Source organism: Schistocerca serialis, chromosome 1 (genome assembly GCF_023864345.2).
Source record: "Schistocerca serialis cubense isolate TAMUIC-IGC-003099 chromosome 1, iqSchSeri2.2, whole genome shotgun sequence".
Lineage (NCBI taxonomy): Eukaryota > Metazoa > Arthropoda > Insecta > Orthoptera > Acrididae > Schistocerca > Schistocerca serialis.
This window is the reverse complement of record NC_064638.1, coordinates 783,530,525-783,554,517: the sequence shown is the minus strand read 5'-3', so window position 1 is coordinate 783,554,517 and position 23,993 is coordinate 783,530,525. Positions and strand designations below refer to the sequence as shown.

General features: G+C 39.7%; 1 protein-coding gene across 2 annotated transcripts in view; it reads left to right on the top strand.

Moving 5' to 3' along the window:
• The window catches only part of LOC126483500 (differentially expressed in FDCP 8 homolog A), an 88,596-nt gene extending 66,815 nt beyond the window's left edge, over positions 1 to 21,781 (top strand). For both annotated transcript variants that reach the window (XM_050106625.1, XM_050106626.1), the window contains one exon: positions 18,826 to 21,781. In XM_050106625.1, coding sequence (XP_049962582.1) covers positions 18,826 to 19,029 — 204 coding nt within the window. In that variant the 3' untranslated portion in view covers positions 19,030 to 21,781. The remainder of the gene's footprint in view (positions 1 to 18,825) is intronic.
• Positions 21,782 to 23,993: the final 2,212 nt, after the last annotated feature.

Sequence of the window (23,993 nt, the reverse complement as noted above, 5' to 3'; positions counted from 1 at the left end):
TCCATGGAAATAAGGTTGTCTTCCCTCCAGGGATTTGCACTTTGAGTTCATGAAGCATCACCATAATATTTGTGTGTTGATCGAATCAATCAGTAACAAATCTACCGGACCACTTCTGAATTGCTTTGATGCCTTTCTTTAATCCGACATGGTGGAGGTCCCAAACACTCAAGCAGTACTCAAGAATGGGTCACACTAGTGTTCTGTATCTTGTCTTCTTTACAGATGAAAGACACTGTCATAAAATACCCCCAATAAACCAAAGTCGACCATTCGCCTTCCCTTCTACTATCCATATACGCTCGTTCCATTTTATATTGCTTTGCAACTTTACACCTAGATATTTAATCATTATGACTGCCAAACAGACTACTATGTATGCTGTATTGGAACATTACAGGAGTGTTTTTCCTACATACCTGCATTAACTCACATTTTTCTACAGTTAGAACTAGCTGCCAAATACACCAACTAGAAATTTGTCTGGTAAGTCTCCCCTGGCTCGGAGTTCTGGGTGACTTTTTCTAAACTATACCCCTTTCCCTAAACCTCTCCATTCCTTGTCCTTCACCTCTCTTCCTTCTCCTTCAACTCTTCTGCCAGGAGGAGGAGCCTCTGGCTCTGAAAGTTTTATGCTTGGTGAGTACACTTTTTATCTATCCATTATATCATCATCATCATCATCATCATCATTTAAGACTGATTATGCCTTTCAGCATTCAATCTGGAGCATAGTCCCCCTTATAAAATTCCTCCATGATCCCCTATTCAGTGCTAACATTGATGCCTCTTCTGATGTTAAGCCTATTACTTCAAAATCATTCTTAACCGAATCCAGGTATCTACTCCTTGGTCTACCCCGACTCCTCCTACCCTCTACTGCTGAACCCATGAGTCTCTTGGGTAACCTTGCTTCTCCCATGCGTGTAACATGACCCCACCATCTAAGCCTGTTCGCCCTGACTGCTACATCTATAGAGTTCATTCCCAGTTTTTCTTTGATTTCCTCATTCTGGACGCCCTCCTGCCATTGTTCCCATCTACTGGTACCTGCAATCATCCTAGCTACTTTCATATCCGTAACCTCAGCCTTATTGATAAGGTAACCTGAATCCACCCAGCTTTCGCTCCCATACAACAAAGTTGGTCGAAAGATTGAACGGTGCACAGATAACTTAGTCTTGGTACTGACTTCCTTCTTGCAGAAGAGAGTAGATCGTAGCTGAGCGCTCACTGCATTAGCTTTGCTACACCTCGCTTCCAGTTCTTTCGCTATGTTGCCATCCTGTGAGAATATGCATCCTAAGTACTTGAAACCGTCCACCTGTTCTAACTTTGTTCCTCCTATTTGGCACTCAATCCGTTTATCTCTTTTTCCCACTGCCATTACTTTCGTTTTGGAGATGTTAATCTTCATACCATAGTCCTTACATTTCTGATCTACTTTCAATCAAATCTGCCATCATAACTAAGTCATCTTCATATGCGAGACTGCTTATTTTGTGTTCGCATATCTTAATCTCACCCAGCCAGTTAATTGTTTTCAACATATGATCCATAAATAATATGAACAACAGTGGAGACAGGTTGCAGCCCTGTCTTACCCCTGAAACTACTCTGAACCATGAACTCAATTTACCATCAACTCTAACTGCTGCCTGACTATCTATGTAAAGACCTTTAATTGCTTGCAAAAGTTTGCCTCCTATTCCATAATCTCGTAGAACAGACAATAACTTCCTCCTAGGAACCCGGTTATATGCCTTTTCTAGATCTGTAAAGCATAGATACAATTCCCTGTTCCACTCATAACACTTCTCCATTATTTGCCGTAAGCTAAAGATCTGGTCCTGACAACCTCTAACAGGCCTAAACCCACACTGATTTTCATCCAATTTGTCCTCAACTAATACCCGCACTTTCCTTTCAACAATACCTGAGAAGATTTTACCCACAAAACTGATTAAAGGGATACCTCTGTAGTTGTTACAATCTTTTCTGTTTCCATGTTTAAAGATTGGTGTGATTACTGCTTTCGTCCAGTCTGATGGAACCTGTCCCGAATCCCACGCCATTTCATTTATCCTGTGTAGCCATTTGAGACCTGACATTCCACTGTATTTGATGAGTTCCAACTTAATTTCATCCACCCCAGCCGCTTTATTGCACTGCAATATATTGACCATTTTCTCCACTTCCTCAAATGTGATCATATTTCCATCATCATTCCTATCCCATTGTACATCGAAATCTGAAACATTACTCATCGTATTTTCACCTACATTGAGCAACTCTTCAAAATATTCCCTCCATCTGCCCAACGCATCAACAGGATTCACCAGCAGTTTTCCTGACCTGTCCATAATACTTGTCATTTCCTTCTTGCCTCCCTTTCGAAGACTGCTAATTACACTCCAGCAGCTTGACCCAAAGTCTCCAACCTGTTTCCAAAGTCTTCCCAAGATTTCTTCTTGGATGCTGCAATTATCTGTTTGGCTTTGTTTCTTTCTTCAACATACCTTTCTCTGTCTACCTGAGTTCTAGTCTGTAGCCATTTTTGATACGCCTTCTTTTTCCTTTTACAGGCTGCCTTGACTGTGTCATTCCACCAAGCTGTTTGCTTCATCCTACCTTTACACACTACTGTTCCAAGACATTCTTTAGCCACTTCTAGTAGTGTGTCCCTGTACCTTGTCCATTTCTTTTCCAGTGACTGTAAAGGACTACATTCAACTAACTAGTACCTTTGTGAGATCACTGTTATGTACTTGTGCCTGATTTCCTTATCCTGAAGTTTCTCCACTCTTATCCTCCTACATATGGACATGACCTGCTGCACTTTCGGCCTCACAGTACCAATTTCACTGCAGATTAAATAGTGATCCGTGTCATCAAAGAATCCCCTGAATACGCGTGTGTCTCTCACAGCCTTCCTGAATTCCTGACCTGTTATTATATAGTCAATGACAGATCTGGTTCCCCTGCCTTCCCAAGTATACCGGTGAATGTTCTTATGTTAAAAAAATGAGTTTGTGATTACTAAGCCCATACTAGCACAGAAATCCAAGAGTTGTTTCCCGTTCCTGTTGGCCTCCATATCCTCTCCAAATTTTCCCATAACCTTTTCATACCCTTCTGTTCGATTTCCAATCCTGGCATTAAAATCACCCATGAGCAGAACACTGCCCTTGTCCTTTACTCTAACAACTATGTCACTGAGTGCGCCATAAAAACTATCCATCTTATCTTGGTCTGTCCCTTCACAATAGGAATATACTGACACAGTCCTAATTTTCTTGTTAGACACTGTCAAATCTATCCACATCAGTTGTTCGTTTACGTATCTTACTGCAACCACACTGGATTCCATTTCTTTTCTGATGTAAAGCCCTACACCCCATTGTGCTATTCCTGCTTTGACTCCTGACAGGTAAACCTTGTATTCTCCCACTTCCTCTTCTTTCTCACCCCTTACCTGAATGAATGTCACTAACAGCTAAAATGTCCAACCCCATCTTACTTGCAGCCTCTGCCAACTCTACCTTCTTCCCAGAGTAGCCCCCATTGATATTAATAGCTCCCCATCTCGTTACCATTCGTTTGCCGAGTCGTATCTTAGAAGTCCCTGGTCTGTCAATTGGAGGTGGGGCTCCATCACCTCCAAAGGTCCGAGGCATTTTGCTCTGATTGTTGCCAGCACCGTATTTAAAGTACCAGGGAAACAGGTTGCTAGCCTTACTTGCCCCGGGTCCCATTGGGATTTACCCCTAACTTTTAAGGGACTAACCGGTGGATTTGGTAGTCTTTGCCATCTGAGCACAAAGGTGACCACGACTCAGAGTATGTCCGAGATGCCCAGCCTTATTCTAAAGTAACTAGTATCCTGACTGTCAGGACCACTTACTTGGCCACTCATATGTTGCCCGTGGTTCATGAACTCGGACATGACAACAGGAACCCACACCATGAACCACCATTATATTATCAACTAGATATTTTGTCTAAGTCATCTTGTATCCTCCTACAGTCATTCAATGATAACACTTTCCCATAGACGACAGTGTCATCAGCAAACAGTCACAGACTGCAGTTCAACATGTCTGTCAGATCATTAATGTATACAGAGAAAAACATGGTCCTGTCATACTTCCTGGGTTACTCCTGGCGATACCCTTGTCTCTGAAGAACACTCAGCATCGATGACGACATACTAGGTTTTGTTGCTTAAGAAGGTTTGAGCCATTCATATATCTGGGAACATTTCCTGTATGCTCATACTTTCATTAACAGTCTGCTGTATGGCACCATGTAAAACGCTTCCCAGAAATATAGGAAGATGGAATCTGCCTGTTGTCCTTCATCCATGGTTCGCAGTGTATCATGTGAGAAAAGGGCAAACTGAGTTTCACATGAGCAGTGCTATTACATTTGAACTGAAGATATGTTCAAGAATTGTTCAGCAAACCTATGTTAAGGATATTGGTTCGTAATTTTGCAATTTATTCTTTTACCTGTTATTCCGTGGAACTTCCACTACTCCAATTAAACTTGGAAAATAGGCACAGAGTGACATCATTAAAGCACTAAATTACAGTCATCTAATATGTCACCAAACTCTTCATAGAAAAGATAATACCACTAAGTTCTGGAGCAAGAACAGTTTACAAGCAATAAGCCATTACAGAAAGACAAAATACATGGTGCTTCAACTCCACTTAAATTCAAAAGCAACACCACACAGGTTCCCTAAAATTTATTTTCACACTTATAAGTTAGCCCACATCTCACAGTGATAACCCTATAGTACTAAAAGGACATATGTGACTCCAAAACGAGCACAGCTCAGAATTATTCAAACACAGATTTTAATGTGAACCTTTCATGTACTCCCAATCATTGTATATCCTCACATCTGTATATTATAATTTTCTGGAGAGGCCCCCACGCACTCTAATTTGAAAATTTTCACTGAAAACCAGTAATAGCACTACTAAAATGTGAAACGAACAATAGCATAATTAAAAACCAAAACTAAAATCTAACTCATTCACTAATAAATTTAAAAGGTAATTAAGGATCATAAAGATACAAAACAAACATTTACATAACTTGCAAACATCAGCGAAAAGCCTCATGCAGTTGCATTTTCTGTCACCAGTGTGGTACATTTCCACTCATCTAACCACTGTTACTTGTTTGCCCTTTCAGTTTACTGTCCACACATAACAGGTAGTTACCATACCTAAGGTTCATCTCAAATAGATACTATACGATATAGCTCCTGTTGCCCAGCCCAATACAGAAATATTCATGATGTCTGATAACACAGTTAGCACTTCACAGAGGGTGAAAATGATTTGATATCAAAAATCCACTATGACCTAGTTCCTGTATCACCATACTGTGATCTGTATACTCACACCACAGCTTACACATTACCCCAATAGGCTAACAACCACGAATAATGTCTGTTCTGTTATGAGAGTTCTGTACAGTGTAGAGGGCCACAAGGCAGAGACCAACTATACTGTCCATGAGTTTGTGGCAAAACACACTGACAACAAGCAATGAATGATGTCAGTTCAAAGCAGCAGATTTCCTTCCATACAGAATTACTCAGAAGTCCTACCAATAGCTTGGTGTACCCACACGACAAAACAGGAAGCTGCTCCCATCTACCACATTCCATGAAAAGAATCATTCCATCATGTCCATACTATATGGGCCTCATCCCTCTCTGAAGGCAGTGACTCAGTGGCTCCACAGTCTTAACACCAGTAATCACTCGTAAGTTTCAACATCGATCACAGGATAATGAGTAGCATAGCCCCACCTTTTACACACATGTTCTGTTACGTACTGCCCCATATACAGTTTTGCTGCTTATTGCTTCTTGGCCCCCTCATGTAACAACCGACATCACTACTGCCAATGTCTTCCCAGTGATGCACAACATGCATCTCACTGACCGCCACAAACCTATCGATAGGCAAAGATGTGCCAACCAGCACATCTTCTTGCATACAGGAGTTACCTGTGCTTTTTTGTCACTTGAGACTTTACGCTAGGTGGGAGATTTAGAATAAATGCAAGCTAAGTAAGAGGTCCATGGCATAGAGAATGCTCTGTAAAACCAAATTGGGATTCCATCTGTATCTGGTGACTTGTTTGTTTTCAACTCTTTCAGTTGCTTCTCTACGCCAGAGATTTCTATTACTATGTCCTCCACACAGGAGTCTCTACAAAGGAAGAAGCAATTCAAAATATTAAAAAAGTTCTGTTAGAAGGAAAAATCTTTTCATTCAAGGATAAATATGAAACATAAATTAGCTTGTTATGTTTCAGAATGCAGGGTGGCTTATGAGGAGTTCCAAGGAGCATGAAATCCATAAAAGGGTGAACACCAAACAGTACTGTGTGTTAGTTATAGCTCAAACAAACACTAGTGAAATTATTCAGCACTAGAAAAAGGAATTGCTGGCTTTCATATGGAGTTCACGAAAGTTTCAAACATGAATATGGGAATTTAAAATACTTCCATATGGGATGAAGTTGACAGATTTTATACTTTTAACTTAATAAAACCAATGTAATATATATTGGCTTTTCCTTCATAGCTTGGGTATTCAGCTGTAGTAATGAAATGGGTGGTGTTTATTACCTTTTGCTCTTACAAATTAGGGGAAAGCAGGGGGGGGGGGACTGTGTTGGTAAAAAATGGGGGAGGAGCTGATTGATTATCTTTTATGCTACAGTTGTGGATATTTTATTACTCTAAGCTGACTTTAATTGTTCTGAAACTTTATCAGTAAATGAAAGATAAGTCTGGCATAATAATTAAATTTTATTTTTAATTTGATTGTGGCACCATACACAATCATTAACCTGGCTCCAGGGAGGTAGGGCCCCCTTCCCTATTCCTCCACTGGGGTAATTCCTGTCTGGCGCATCCACATCGCAGGGGTGGGCATCCTACACTTCATTAGGCCGAAGTGATAGGATAGCTGAGTTCAGGCAGGGACCCAATCCCGTGGGGTATAACATGGAACCCATGCCCAGGGTTACGGGTGAAGACCTTAATGGCAACAACGGTGGAGAAGAAAGACTTCGAACGGCGTAACTGGCAGATGAGGCAACCCTCCTTTCTGGGGATTAAATGAGAAAGGAACCACTCCCTTGTGGTGGAGGAGAAACTCCAAAGGCTAAGAGAGACAACCCCAACAGAAAATCCTTTCTTGTGTTAGGCCTAGCAAGCCAGTAGGAAAGTCTTCATATATTGCTTTCAAAACACAGACGCGCCTCGGAATGAACCTCTCAGGATTTGGCTCCACTGCTTCTTCAAGTACTAGTGCGAATGATGGGAGACCTGATGATATTCATTAGTACAAGAAGATGAAATCAAATGGGCTAAAAAATAACCTAAATATTGGCACCCTTAATATATTAACCCTCAACGGAAAAATAGAAGAAATGACAGGTGTACTAACAGAGAGAAAGTTAGATATTTTGGGATTAAGCGAAATGAAGTGGAAGGAAAAAGGTGAGAAGAATTCGAGAGGAGGAGGAAAACTGTGCTGGAGTGGGAACAACAGGTTTGGAAGAAATGGTGTGGCAGTGATGGTGGATAAAAATGTACAAAGCTGTATTGGAAGTGTGAGACATATATCAGACAGTATCATATTCTTAAACCTGAGATACTAAAAAGAAACACTAATAGTTATACAGATTTATGCACCTCAAGTGGGATGTAGCGAAGAATAGAAGATGGACTTTGAAAATGAGTGAGAGAACCATATAGAGAGTGCTAATATAGTAATGGGAGATTTTAATGCACAGGTAGGCAAAGACAGAAAGGGATTTGAGCAAGTGTTGGGATATTTTGGATATGGAGGCAGAAATGAAGAAGGGGGAAGATTCCTGGATTTGTGCCAGAGGGATGGAATGAAAATAGCAAACAGCTGGTTTATGAAGAGAGAAAGTCATCTTATCACCAGATACAGTTGGGATGGAAGAATCAAGAGTGTAATTGGTTATATTCTAGTAGATATGGAATGGGGAGAAAAAGTAACGAATGTGAAGGTAATTCCAAGTGTGAGTGCAGATAGAGATCATAGATTAATGGTGGGGCAATGGAAAATGTATCAGTGTGTGAAAAATAGAAAACAGAAGAAAGTGATGAGGATGCGGAATTGGAAACTGAAGGAAAGTGAAAGTTTCAAAAGAAGTTTTCTGTGATGTAGAAAAAGAATGGAGTTCATTCAAAGACACTTTAGCCGAAGCAGCACAAAAAGTATGTGGTAGATCATCTGGAAAGGAAAAAGTAAGACAGACAAGTTGGTGGGATGATTACCACAATCCAAGCAGTTAGAAGAAAAAATGGAGCATAGAGAAAGTGGTGGAAAACCAAAAATGACAAGGACCGTAAAAGATACAGTATATAGAGGAAAAGAAGAAGTGCAAAGAAATAGAGGAAACAGCAAAGAAAAAGGCATGGGAAAGGTTTACAAAAAAACTTAAAGAAGATGTGAAGAGCAATAAGAAAATGTTTTATAAAATGATGAAAAATAAAAGGAAGGCTTTTAAAGTACCAGTAAAGATGGAAACAGAGGATGGTACTGTGATTGAAGATCTAGGGAATATAAAAGATATCTGGAGAGAACCTTTTAAGAAACTGTTAAACGCTGAGGTGCAGGTACACGAGGAAACAACAATTAATGGAGAAATTGAGAGAAGTTGGGAAGCAGAATTAGGACAAATTACACGGGAAGAAATGGAAACAGTTGTGAAGAAGATGAATGGGTGGAAAGCCCCAGGACCTGATGAAGTATCAGTGACACGATAAGAGCAGCAGGTCCAGTGGGAATGCAGTGGCTGTTTAGAGTACTATCATGTGTGTGGAGAAATTGTACAATACCTGATGATTGGAGAAGAGGAGACCTTGTTCCCATCTTCAAAAAAGGCGATAAGACTTTTTAAAAACTGCAGAGGAATAACTCTTGTGAGTCATACAGCCAAGATTTTAGAAAGAATTTTACTAAATCGAATAAGTGAAAAGATAGAAAAGGAGCTGAGTCAAGAACAGTATGGGTTTAGGAAAGGAAGAAGTACGATTGACCTGATATTTTCTGTCTGTCAACCGGTGGAAAAAAGTTGGGATTGTAACAAAAGGGTGATGATGGTTTTTATAGACATAGAAAAGGCATATGACTCATTTAACATGGAAAGACTCTGGGAAGAAATGAAGAAGACAGATATAGAAGATGGATACATTAATGTAATAAAGACACTGTACAGAGGACACTATTGTAGAATTAGAACACCATTGGGGAACTCAGAATACTTCAAAATAAGACAAGGACTTAAACAAGGAAGTATTCTGTCTCTTGCACTTTTCATGTTGTGTTGGAGGGAATGAATATGGCAGTTAAAGATATAGTGAAAGAGAAAGACAAGAAGATGATTTTTGCAGATGATATGGTAATATGGGACGATAAAGAGGTTGATTTACAGTTACAACTTGATGAGTGGAAGGAAATAATAAAAAGGTATGGATTAAAAATAAATAAAGATAAGAGTGAAGTAATGGTATTTGGAAGAGACAAAGGGATCAATGGAAATATTACTTTGAATGGAGAACCCCTCAAAGTGGTAGATAGTTTCACTTATTTAGGGAGTGAAATATCTAGTGATGGAAAAATAACCAACAAAATTTATATGAGGTTACAGAAGAGAGGCAATTTCTACCAAACAATAAAACACCTGGTTTGGAATAAGGAAGTTTCCGAAAAAGCAAAACTTCTTATGTATAATAGTTACTACTTCCCTATTGTCACCTGTGGAGGAGAAACATGGACAATGACAGAAAGGGACTGGAGCAGACTGCAAGCAGGGGAAATGAAATTTCTCAGAGCAGATCCAGATATAGATAGATTATTAATTTCAGAGTAACATACTAAGAAATTTCAAGGGCATAAAAATTTGATTACAGATTTGCTTCATGAAATTCCGATGAAACACACACACACACACACACACACACACACACACACACACACACACACACACAAACAGTTCACTACACTCTGAACCCTGAAATGTCAATTTCAAAAGAAAAAAAAAATCCCCTTTCTTCTTTTTAGACAACATTTGAAACCTTTTTTAAATTTTCAGTAATTATGGTAGCATTCAATAATAAACACCCCGGCTATATTTCTCCAATTCAGCTGATTTTTGTTTTTACATGCACACCTCATTTCCATACTGACAAGTCTTCAACTCTTAGATACTGTAAAATCGAATGGCGGAAAATACAGAATGGAATATGACAATATTATGAAAAGGATAACTGCTGCTCACCATAAGCAGAGATGCTGAGTCACAGGTACGCAGAACAAAAAGACTGTCAGAATGCTTACTTTCTGACAGTCTCTGTTGTGCCTACCTATGACTCAGCATCTCTGCTATATGGTGAGTATTAACTGTCTGTTCCATAATATTGTCATTATCTTTCCTGTAGGATACAACAAACAGAATTTGGGACTAAGTAGAAAATTCATAAGTTAACTTAGAAACATTTGCAACAATGACTTCCTCGTTCCACCACTAGACTGTTACGGGCAGTTGTTGCAAACACTGTGCAATATTGTTGCTGTGTTCATTAGGCCACATTCTTGTTGCATTCATGAACGTTTGTTCATAAAAGAACCTCTCAACAAAAGACGGCCAATCTCAATCCAAGTTTCTCAGGTGGTCGTCACCTGCCTTGCCGCAGTGGTAACACCGGTTCCGTCAGATCACCGAAGTTAAGCGCTGTCGGGCTGGGCTAGCACTTGGATGGGTGACCATTCGGTCTGCCGAGTGCTGTTGGCAAGCGGGGTGCACTCAGCTCTTATGAGGCAAACTGAGGAGCTACTTGATTGAGAAGTAGCGGTGCTCCGGTCTCAGAAACTGACATAAGAGTCGGGAGAGCGGTGTGCTGACCACATGCCCCTCCTTAACTGCATCCAGTGATGCCTAAGGGCTGAGGATGACACAGCGGCCGGTCAGTACCATTGGGCCTTCATGGCCTGTTCAGGAGGAGTTTACAAAGCATTATGTGTGTCCAAATAGGTTAGAATAACAGCTTAACTTTTGTTATTGCTCTAGTTGTTGTTGTGAAGGTTCAGTGCACAACATACATCAAACCTAGACACATTAATTGTTTTATGTCAGTCACATGAATAAAAGTTTTAGCACTTCAAAAAAATCTTTAAAAAATCAGTACTCCTGAAAATGATTAGTTTTCAGGTAGAGTTTCAGAATACTATATATTTAACCATTGCCTCAAATTCAGAATGTTGGAGCAGTAAAATAATATTTAAAATAAAAGAATTTTCAGCACCAATGTGCAATTATTTAACATAAAATGTTTTTTGGACTTTTCGCTCAACTTCATCCGCTTTGATGGTAATAATATATACTGACCACAAAGCATTAGTTTTCATAATGGAAAGCTGATTGTTACAAAGCAGGCTTATGAGGTGGGTTCTGTTTTTACAGGAATTCAAGTTATATGTTCAATATGCCAAAACCTCACAATGTTTGTTCTAATGCACTTTCTCATTTACCATTAGGTGTGGAATTCCATCTTCTCTTGCACTTCTTATTGACTAAGAAATTTTGCTCAGTCAAGTTATAAATGTGTTCTTCTAACAGCAACAAGGAATTTTCTAACAGCATAATCCCATTTGACAGTTTTAAATTTCCAAGACCTTTAAACATTTGTATGTATCCGATAAATGTTTCATAATGGCTGTAAATTCTTGAACATTCACCTCTGTAAGCTGTTCAGAGTCAATTGACATTACCAATAGGTGGGGAAATAGTTGCTGAATATCATTGGTTACTTCCAATACCTGTTCATTTGGCTCAGTCCTAACTATGTCACACTGTTTTTCTGTCTCGGAATGTTTTTTGTTTTTTAATCATATACCTTTTGACATCATTCAGCTGTCTCATTGATTATTATTTGATTCTTTACCTATGTGGACTCAGTAATATGTTCCTCATACTTATGTCCTGAGTGTCTATAATACAGAATTAGGATCTTCTATATTACAGTATTATGAAAAGGATAGCTACTACTGCTCACCATATAACAGAGATGCCGAGACACAGATATGCACAACAAAAAGACTGTCAGAAAGTGAACTTTCAGCCAACAAGGCCTTGCCCCCCCCCTCCCCCCCCCCTCCCCCCACACACACACACACACACACACACACACACACACACACACACACACACACACACATACGTGACCAGCCTCTGGCTGGCCACAGCAGCCAGTGACTGTGGTCATGTGTGTGAGAGTTACATTTGCATTTGTGTGTGCGTGTGTGTTTTTGTTGTCTATTTCCAATGAAGGCCTTGTTGGCCAGAAGCTCACTTTCCGACAGTATTTTTGTTTTACCTATCTGCAACTCAGCATCTCTGCTATACGGTGAGTAGCAACTATCGTTTTCATAATATTGTTACATTCCATCCTAGATTTTTCATTGTTTGATTTTACCTCTATATTTGCTTTTAGTTATTCTCTACACTTTTTCAAAAATTCCTGAAACCATTCACCATTTTCCAAGTTATTACTGACATATGGTTCAACTGAATTAATTGTAACACCCAACAATAACTCAGCCACCTCTTTCATCAGAAAAAATTTTGTACGTCACCATTCCACCAATAATCACCAATTTATTGTCTTATTTAATAGTGTTACCATATCCTGCAGCCACCCAGTAGGTCTTGCCAAACCAAGTCCCACTAATGGTTAAGGAAGACAACATGGTGAGAATGGGCCATCCCCTTGCCGAGCTATGTCGTGTTGTGGAAGTGTGGCGGAGCCAGAGCTAATGGGTGCTTTCACTGTGCTGTGAAGTGATGCTCACGTCACTTGAAGAGTGGTAGCTGTTTCACTGAGAAATGATGTTGTTGCTGCAAACCTCAAGATAAACTACAACCACCACTCAAAAACTTTCTTCAAATACAGTTTGTTGGTGGCTTGTTGTGCTTGGAAAGTCAGCAACAGATAACTTCATAACATTTCTCATTTTCTGGTACATTCTACATTACTCTTGCTAATGATAGATGATTCTTGATTAAATAATAGTTTGTACAGCAAAAAACAATTTATAAGTCTACTAGTGGACCCGACAGACGTTGTCATGCATTTTTTTGTTTGATATTTAAATGATACCCATCTTCTCCATCTTCCCAAAATATCAATGGATATTGCAAAGCGTCGTTATCTCTGCATTGGATTCGTATATCTCAACGTTCAAATGCGTCGCCAACCATAGCAACTGCTACTTCATTAATGGTCGGTGCATTATATCGGCCTGCATGGTGCCCAGATGATACTTCGTCTGCTGTATAGTTGTCGTTTTGCAGTATTTTTGAAACGGTATTGAACAACTCAACCAACTGGTTGTGATTCTGTAAAAATGGTTCTAAAACACCCACAGTTTCTCGCTCCTCCATCTGCTCGATATGGTTGTACTGGCAGCGTGCGTTTATTTGCTGCTCCTCATCACCCATGAAGTAGATTTGCAGAAATTTTGAATTGGTATCAGGCATCGGCATTAAAGAACCAATTTGATGATACACTTGGCCCTGAATCTTAAACGTTGAGTGAAAATTGCAACCATCCTCATTCTGAACGATTTTTGTTGCTCCAAATGATGTCACTTGAAAGCATGAATTGAATTGTTCCAGCAGCAAATTCAGTGGTGGCAATACAACTTTTCCAGACGCGCAGCAGAAACCGGCCGATTCACTTTTGTATTTGAGTGCATGACAGTGTTGGCACTGTTTGTTCATAGCACCAATTACAGTTTGTGAATGTGACGAATAGTCGATGTCTGACTCATATTCAAACGCAAGGCGAAGAAGTGATGCACGTGTCAATGCACGATACACATGCAAACGCTGTTGTTCACGTGTTCTGAATGTGTCGGTGACTCGTTGACAGGCTAGTCTTTGTCTCAATGCATTAGCTCGAAGACGTTCGTTGCGTTGCTCTTGACTTTCATTAGCAAGTCTGATTGCAGCCTGGTTTCTTAAATTTTCATTGTCTGTCAATTGATCTTCTGCCGATCTATTTAACTGATGGCTCTGGACTAATTGTGAATTCTGAGTCCGTCGACCAATATTTCCTCCTCGTCCACGAAGACATGGCATTGTTTTATGTACGTAACTTATATGTGGATATAATACACTTAATATTCACTGAAATGCGACACCTGAAATATCAAAAGACACTGTAAAAAAAATGAAAATGTCAAAATAACGAAACACACATAATATAATACACTCAAATTAAAATGTCGAAAAATAAACGAAATCCTATGCACATAACTTATATCTGAATATAATATGCTCAATATTGCACACAAAAATGCAACGCCACCTACCGTGCTGATTTAAGAATGTAAATTTTCCAGACCCCCACTTGAATGCATACACAAAAATTGATTCAAGTCGATCCAGCCGTTTAGTTGCAGTATGGATAAATAACCTAGATACCAACTGCAGCGCCATCTGCCAGGCTGATTTGTGAATCTATATCTTCCAGGCCCCCACTTGAATGCATTCACAAAAATTCGTTCAAATCAATCCAGCCGTTTAGTTGCAGTATAGATAAATAGCCTAGATACCAACTGCAGCGCCATCTGACGGGATCATTTGTGACTTTCTTTATGTATCTTACTTGGATATGACTAGGATCTTATTGCCACTGTGGGCACCTTCCAGGCAATCAGTCCCCTTCACCTAACATTGATTATTCCTCATTGACACTACAAGTTGTTTAAATAGGAGTTCATCATATTTAACTGTCTGTAATGTGTTCTCTTTTTTTCTCTTCACAGTATGTACAAATGACCCACTGCAGGTTGACAGCATCTGAACCCTAGGGGAACTCAAATAAAACAGAACTTTAATAACATCTGCTTGGTTTACAACCCACATCACTTCAGATAAACATTTGGGCTTTTTATAGCTGTCTGCCACCATTATCAGTAGTTGAAATCACTGGCTGTTGAGGCTGGCACGGTTTTCTTCTTGTAGAGATGTTATGGCAGCATGTGGAACCTTCGAGAAAGGGCTGGAGTGATGCCATGCACGGAAGGCAGATTTGGCACAGCTCCGTGAAGTAAAGCAGCTTGTAAACTGAAAAGATTTTGCAGAAGCATGCCACCTTGAAAAACTCTGAGAACACAGAATGGAACTCTATTTCATAAAACTTGTTTACATTGTTGTCTTAATACTTCTTCCGAGGATGTTGGCACTCTTCTAAGGCTTCATTGATGGAACCTCTGTAGCTGCATCCAAGCTGATATTTTCATCTCATTGCAGTCTCTAAAATTGTGTCTGCTGATCCATGCTGAAGACTTGTTTTGTCCCCCATTTACATGAAACATGTAAATGCAACATCCTTTTGCAGTAGTGTTTATAGAAAGACAATGCTGTTTCTGAAAAAACTCGAGCCTTGCTGGTGAATAATTTAAGTTCTTATATCCTATGCTACAAGAGTGCTCAGACCATACCTGTACAGTCTGCGAAAAAATACAATTTTATGTACCTCTCAGGCTAATTGTACATGCTATTTGGTTGACGTAACATTTTACCAAGCTACTTGTGCTGAAGGTCAGCTTCCGTATTTTCAGTACCTTAAGGAATATGTTGGTATAATCAGGGGGATACATGTAGCCTCAAATGACTTTGTGGTATTATTTATCAAGGTGCAGAAAGCACACATGTTGGATCTTTTAGTTGGCCTTTCACACCTCACATCATGAGTCTTCCAGCACCTTATTATGAGAATCGCTTACTTTCTGTATATTGGAAAATATTACAAAATTACTGGCAGCATAGCTCTAGACTCACCTTTATCTATTGCCATTGCTAAGTTTTAAGGTTACACTCTGTTCTTTCCATCCAACCTGCTTTTAGTTCCCTCCATCCAACGTGTTTTTATCAATATGTGGATGACAAGTTTTTAATCTACACTCCTGGAAATGGAAAAAAGAACACATTGACACCGGTGTGTCAGACCCACCATACTTGCTCCGGACACTGCGAGAGGGCTGTACACGCAATGATCACACGCACGGCACAGCGGACACACCAGGAACCGCGGTGTTGGCCGTCGAATGGCGCTAGCTGCGCAGCATTTGTGCACCGCCGCCGTCAGTGTCAGCCAGTTTGCCGTGGCATACGGAGCTCCATCGCAGTCTTTAACACTGGTAGCATGCCGCGACAGCGTGGACGTGAACCGTATGTGCAGTTGACGGACTTTGAGCGAGGGCGTATAGTGGGCATGCGGGAGGCCGGGTGGATGTACCGCCGAATTGCTCAACACGTGGGGCGTGAGGTCTCCACAGTACATCGATGTTGTCGCCAGTGGTCGGCGGAAGGTGCACGTGCCCGTCGACCTGGGACCGGACCGCAGCGACGCACGGATGCACGCCAAGATCGTAGGATCCTACGCAGTGCCGTAGGGGACCGCACCGCCACTTCCCAGCAAATTAGGGACACTGTTGCTCCTGGGGTATCGGTGAGGACCATTTGCAACCGTCTCCATGAAGCTGGGCTACGGTCCCGCACACCGTTAGGCCGTCTTCCGCTCACGCCCCAACATCGTGCAGCCCGCCTCCAGTGGTGTCGCGACAGGCGTGAATGGAGGGACGAATGGAGACATGTCGTCTTCAGCGATGAGAGTCGCTTCTGACTTGGTGCCAATGATGGTCGTATGTGTGTTTGGCGCCGTGCACGTGAGCGCCACAATCAGGACTGCATACGACCGAGGCACACAGGGCCAACACCCGGCATCATGGTGTGGGGAGCGATCTCCTTCACTGGCCGTACACCACTGGTGATCGTCGAGGGGACACTGAATAGTGCACGGTACATCCAAACCGTCATCGAACCCATCGTTCTACCATTCCTAGACCGGCAAGGGAACTTGCTGTTCCAACAGGACAATGCACGTCCGCATGTATCCCGTGCCACCCAACGTGCTCTAGAAGGTGTAAGTCAACTACCCTGGCCAGCAAGATCTCCGGATCTGTTCCCCATTGAGCATGTTTGGGACTGGATGAAGCATCGTCTCACGCGGTCTGCACGTCCAGCACGAACGCTGGTCCAACTGAGGCGCCAGGTGGAAATGGCATGGCAAGCGGTTCCACAGGACTACATCCAGCATCTCTACGATCGTCTCCATGGGAGAATAGCAGCCAGCATTGCTGCGAAAGGTGGATATACACTGTACTAGTGCCGACATTGTGCATGCTCTGTTGCCTGTGTCTATGTGCCTGTGGTTCTGTCAGTGTGATCATGTGATGTATCTGACCCCAGGAATGTGTCAATAAAGTTTCCCCTTCCTGGGACAATGAATTCACGGTGTTCTTATTTCAATTTCCAGGAGTGTAGCTCCGTGGAACGGATGTGCTAAAACAGTTCTTTGAGCATATGTATTCTGTACACTTGAACATCAGATTTACAATTGGAGTAAAAACAGAGAACAAGTTGCCCTTTTTGGATCTATTGGTTGAACAAAAGCTGGACTGCTGGCTGGGCCATGCCATGTATAGACTCCAACACATACTGGTCTCTATTTAAAAGAATGGAGTTCCCACTACGCAGCCCAAAAGAATTCTATTGTAAACAATTTACTATACAGAACTCAGACGGTTTCAGATCACAATATTCTGCAATCTGATTAAAAAAGTTTATAGCATGTGTTCAGAATAAAGAAACAGAAATAACTGCTCCAAATTTGACCTGTGTTCAAAAGTAAACAAAGGCCAACACCTACTCAGCTAATGAAAAAAGATAATCAAATACCATGCCTTCATTTCTGTAGAGCATCTCCAACAGAAAATTAAAGATAAACTGCATTCAATAGAAGATAATCTTGGGATAAGAGTACCTGATGTTTACAACATTCTGTCTAAATGTGCTGAATATTATATAGGGCAGACAGTCTTCACTGTGTACGAGAACTGCACTGAACATAAACATCATATGTAGTTCAGAAACTTGATAAAGTCAATGTGAGTGACACAAAGATCTTCACTGAAGATACAAAGATCTTACCTCATGCTTCATCTTACTGAGACATTGTAATAAAAGAAATTTAATTATCACTAGTAAATTTAACAGAGAAATTGGCTGCAATCGTAGTGGAGCCTGTGGTGAGACACTAAAATAAGAGTTTTTACCAAGAGTCAAAATTAAAACTTGATTCCCATTTCCATCCAATAATCCTTACCCAGTGATATGGAGGGATTAGGGGCCTGCAGTCTCTTCACTAACCACTTCCCACCTGTCACTTTACCAGATCATTGCCATTTAATAAACACAGCAGTCAGTCAGTACCTGATGAAGAAGACAGAATACCTTCAAAAGCTTAACTTCTCCACTTGTGATAGGGATGATCACCTAACATGACCCTCCATTGACATTAAGCTTGTCAACAAATGATATTTAATCATTTTAAGTGTTTCTAGTTCTGTGCACTCACAGCTATAATTCTTTCATTTAAGGCAACAGAAGCTTGAAATTTTTAGCACATGCAATCGAAGATCTTGGCAATATTCTTTCTGGCTCATTGAAGTTATTGTTAAACGATCCATGTATTTCAGTCACATCTTATGGTGCAAAGATACTCTGTAATAAAATGAGTATATAATATTGTGAAGAAATATTTGAAGAGCAGTTATTGCTATGCTCAAAGAATTAAATGCGTTGTTTCGAGCATTTTTTAATTTATTTTGTCCATTACAGGTATGTTATGGTAGAGGCTATGTATGTGAACTTTGTGAAGAAGACCAAGTGATATTTCCTTTTGACTCTTCTGCTGTAAGTTGCATAAAGTGCTCTACTGTTTTCCATCGCAACTGTTGGAGCAGAAAAAATCAGCAGTGTCCTAAGTGTTTACGACTCGAAGAGCGTGCAAAGCAGAAGGATGCTTCGAGTGACAGTGATTAAGGCTTAAATCTTTTACATCAATGGAAAGTTTAACAGTCTTCATTATCCTTTGTTTTCCATGTGTTCTGTGAACCCTTGTAATAATTAATATTAACGATTGCTTAAAGGTTTTTGAAATTTAGATTCTGATCGCCAAGAAAAGAATTGAATTGTTTCTATGTCATTTGCATTGTATGTAGCTTAAAAAATAAATGTATAATTTGTTTTGTATAAATTGCTTCTATAGTCAGAAAATTAATGTACAAAATATATATATATATATCGTGTGTGTTTGTGTGTGGGGGGGGGGGGGTGCACTTTGTTGCTCAAATTCTGAATGAAGTCTTTTTATTAGTTTAAATGGCAAGAATTCATTACTACCAAAATATTTGTTTGTATCTTGCACTTGATGGATGACATTATTTGTATATGCATAGACAAGGCTCCTTGTTTTGTTGTTTAATTTTATTTCTGCTAGACTGGTACTGGGCTACACATAAATCTTCAGTAGTCCTGCAGACAACATGCAATAACACAGAAAATACATAATACCATGTGCTACAGGATGTTTCACAATTTGGATAGATTTTTTGGAAATTTTAATCTAATTTTTAATTCATTTTTAGCTGCTCCTCGCTGTGCTATAGGTGAGGCAATGTGCTTTACATTACCAGTGATGTATTTTCTTGTACAATATTATAGGTTTGTGTGTGTTATTTTCTGTGACTTATGTAATGTGGATATTTCCTTTGTTTAAGTGCTTTGGTAGTTTTGGTTATTAATAGTAAAAAATATATAATACAATTAGTACAAACACAGATTGTATAACAAAGAGATATAGTTAGCCCATAACCTGATCTTTGTTAATGCTCAGTGAAGTCAAGATGGAAGCTAAATATTTGCAACGTTAGTTCTGATTGACTCGTCAACATGAGCAGAAACTACTTCACCAGATTTTGATAGCTTTTTGCCAGTACACTCAATTGAGTGCACATGTGACACTGGTACTTATTTGTACACTTATTTAGATTCTTTTTCCTTTGTTTTAATGTTTGTGTCAACCTTTTCAAATAGCTTTTCAGTTCCTTATGAGCTTCCAGCTCCACTGATGCTGTATTATACAGCTGTTCTTCTAGGCTGTGCTAGGTTGTGCACAGAGCACAGCTGGCTGCCAAAGTCCTTTGTCTAGGAAGACCCCTGTTTGAATTGTTGTCCGGAATGTATCATGTGCTCTAATAACATCATCCAAGCCTTCTGTTTGTTACACTTACTTGATGAATACCTCGCAGGAGCATTCCAACACCTTAAACAGTGTTTAGTGTTGCACCTGATGCTCAAAATGTTCCATTTCAGAGGTAAGGAAATGTAATCTCCACGGTAAGGGTTTTATTCCAGGTAGGCATCTTGTCTGCTTAGCAGCTATTGGTTGTTGCCTGATGGCCAGGCTTAGTGTGAATTTAGCTCACCAAAGAGCATTTAACAGCATCAAGTAGGATGACATGTTCACAGCAATAACCATTCCTACTGGACCTACAACATGTGAAAAAGTTTCAGCCAGTATCTCATTTTGACATCTGAAGTAAGCTCACATCCAGTCTCTGAAAAATATCTGTACAGTGGGCATTAGTAGAACAAATGGCAAGATCATGAAACCCAGATAAACAGTGATGATACAACAGTGAGGCAGATTTTGCCACCTCTGGTGCAAATAACTCTGTAAGATGTCTGAAGCCACAGCAGGATGTACCTCCTTACAGCTTGTAGGTGGCCCATAAATTTGTACTGAATGTTGAGAACATCAAAAATGTGACAAGACTTTTCACAGTAAGCTTGTTCTAGCATTGCCCACAGCTCTCCATGATGGTCCTCAACAAAAAATGCTTCCACATTGGTGCTCACCAAATGGAAACTGAAGGTTTCATGACATTTTATGCGAGTGTAATCTTGGCACACTTCATGAAGGAAGTTGATGCTTTTGCCCATATGAAGAATTTTGTGAGCTTGTGCCAAAGATATGAAACTTGGTGGGAGAGCTTCCTGAACATAATATTTATCATGCCATAAGCAGTCTCTTATTTGCAGCTCTGAAGAATTTATTGCAGGGGTCCTCACAATTGCCCATCCAAAATCCAATAGAAATTTTTACCTACATACTAATTATATTTGATATATTTTACTATTAATAATCAAAATAACCAAAGTAATTAAATAAAATGCATGTGCACATGTTGTAAGTCGCAGAAAATAACATGCACAAACTTACAATACTGATCAGTTTGATGGCAAACTAAATCGCAGCTACTGAAAAGTCCTGCTGCCTCATCTGTTACACAATGAGGATGTGCTGAAAACTAATTAAAAATTACAGTAAAATTTCAAAAAATCTACAGCAATTCTAGGGCAGCACAAAAATAAATTATATGTGCCTGAACAACTTACCCCAAAATTTTGAATGCATCCCACAGCTTACAGTATTATTCATAATTTATCTTCAGCAGGACTACTGAAGATAGGCACATAGCCTGATACCAGCCTGGCTAAAATAAAAATAGACACTCAAACAAGCAGCTTAACCTATTAACATACAAGCAGTGCCATGCTTCAACTTCAAACAGGCTGCATAACACTATGGATATAAAATGTCTTGCACTTGTTTCCATTTCTATATTTTTAATATGTATTAGCAATATTACATAATTTTGTGTATTGACGAAGAGAGAGAGTACAGCTGTCACTAATCAAATGGTTACATAAAATTTTAATTAATAACAAATTTTTGTGAGTTCTTAATCATCCCAATTTTATTTCGTGTGAGACATTACAAAATATAGTTTATTATATATTACTTCTAGTATGATATTCATTATTGGCATGAACTGACTGATTCATGGTCGTCCGATATACTTAAAATCCTTAATTACTCCTTGAAACATTACTCCTGAAAGCCTCTTTTATGTATCTTACTCATCGACACCCAACTATTTTTCCCTTTTATGAAGTTAACCATTCTTGGATGCCTGTAAATGTGTTACTGATATGGCCCTTCTTCCTGTAATGGTTTTCCATTCACTTCTGTCCTAAGCTATTCTTTCAAATAATTTTGTAGTTTTCACTGTGCATTCAAAGCACACGCCTCTTCATTTTTCCTTGTAGTTCATGTATAGATGCCAGTATTCATAACACAATTCACTAACGCAGTACTTACTATCCTATAGTTGCCTGAACAGAAAACTTCATCCTGTTTTTATTTTGCTTCATAAACCTCTGCTACTAAGTCTGATTTCATCTCATCTGTTTTTCTCTCTCCATTTTACATAAATTATCTGTAACATACAATTAACCTATCTAATATTTCACCTCCTTTTCCTAAAACTTTAGTATTATTAATCCCCCTTGTGATTGCCCCTCAGCATAAGCTGTCCAGACTGCAATGGGGGCTTCGCAGAGTTCATCGAGCCAGTTCTGTAATGGAGCAAGCTTATAAATGGTTCACAGCAAAAAGATTAACCCTTAATCAAACAAAGACTCATATTGTGCAATCCCCCCCCCCCACAAAAAAAAGCAACAAAAATAAAACCTCACAGGTCCCAGACATAGCACACCCACTACACGAGGCTCCATATACACAGTTCTTAGACCTAGATGTATAAGAATTTGAGGTTGCATTAGCACTTGGATAAGTTAACCAGAAAGCTCAGTTTTGCACTTCTGCTGGCGTTGACCAGCAGATGGGATTACTAACAAACATTCACTTACTGTTCTGGGGCAATGTAGCTAAGGTCCAAAAAGGATTTGTTAAACAGAAGTGTGCTGTAAGAATATTGTGTAAAGCAGATCATCTTGAAGAAGCCTCTTTAATGATCTAGTGATTATTGCACTTACATGGCAGTACATATAGTGCATACTGGTAGTTGTAGTTAACAACTGTGAAATAATTTAACACTTCTCAGTTTAGAATGACAATATTAGGAATAAAAATAAATAATTCAGGAGTGAAGGAGACCACTCACCAAATGGTTGAAGTGTTGACTCATTAACAGGCACACACAAAAGAAATGGACACTTTGATAGCTTTTGGAAGAAATCTTTTGATCAGCTACACACACATACACACGCACGCAATTACTGTGTGTGTAGGTGCACAGGTGTGCGTGTGTACACTGAGTATAAATGCGGTTAGACGATATATGGTATACAGTTTGAATAAAATAACCTTTTTATTGACAGACTGCAGTGGCATGGAGGGGGGAGCAGTGTTGTCACAATGCAGCCAGCCACACTAGACAAGGCTCTCTGCATGCACCTACAGAACAGGCAGCACAACAAGCATATGGTGCTCAAGAAAGAACTACAATTTTTTGTGACAGGCCGCTACCACTGAGCTTGCTGAAATGTCCGTCACAAAGTTATTTTAATCAGAGTACAGCACAGATGCTACTCTTTATTATTCTACATTTCATATGAGGTTCCAATATGTCACTGTTACTAACATTACTCTTGTACAACTAACTTATAATTTTATAATACTATTTTTATTCTGTTCTTACAACTGGTCAATTTTTTATGCAATATATTGTAATAATTTTTGACACTTTATGCATGAAGATGCATTAGTTGTAACTTTGTTCATTTTTCATAACAAAAATCTGTGGTTGGATGCTCTTTGATATGTTTATGCTCAGCTGGCAATAAGTTACAGCCATGATTTCAAACTGGGAACATGGCCTCTCGTGCAAGGATAGCTGCTTGGGCTTTTTGTATCTGCACAGGCATGACAATGCCACAAAGCTGTCCAATTGGCAGAAATGTCACTACTCTAGCCAATGGTGGAGGCATTACCTAAAAACTGTGGATTTGGCTCCAGAAAGGGAAAAACACTTGAGATGTGGTCAATCTGTATGTGCACTGGAGAGGACACAATATCCCTCCCACCTGAAAATCCCACGTAGGGCCAGAAATGACCAGGGCTGTATGGTGACCGCCTT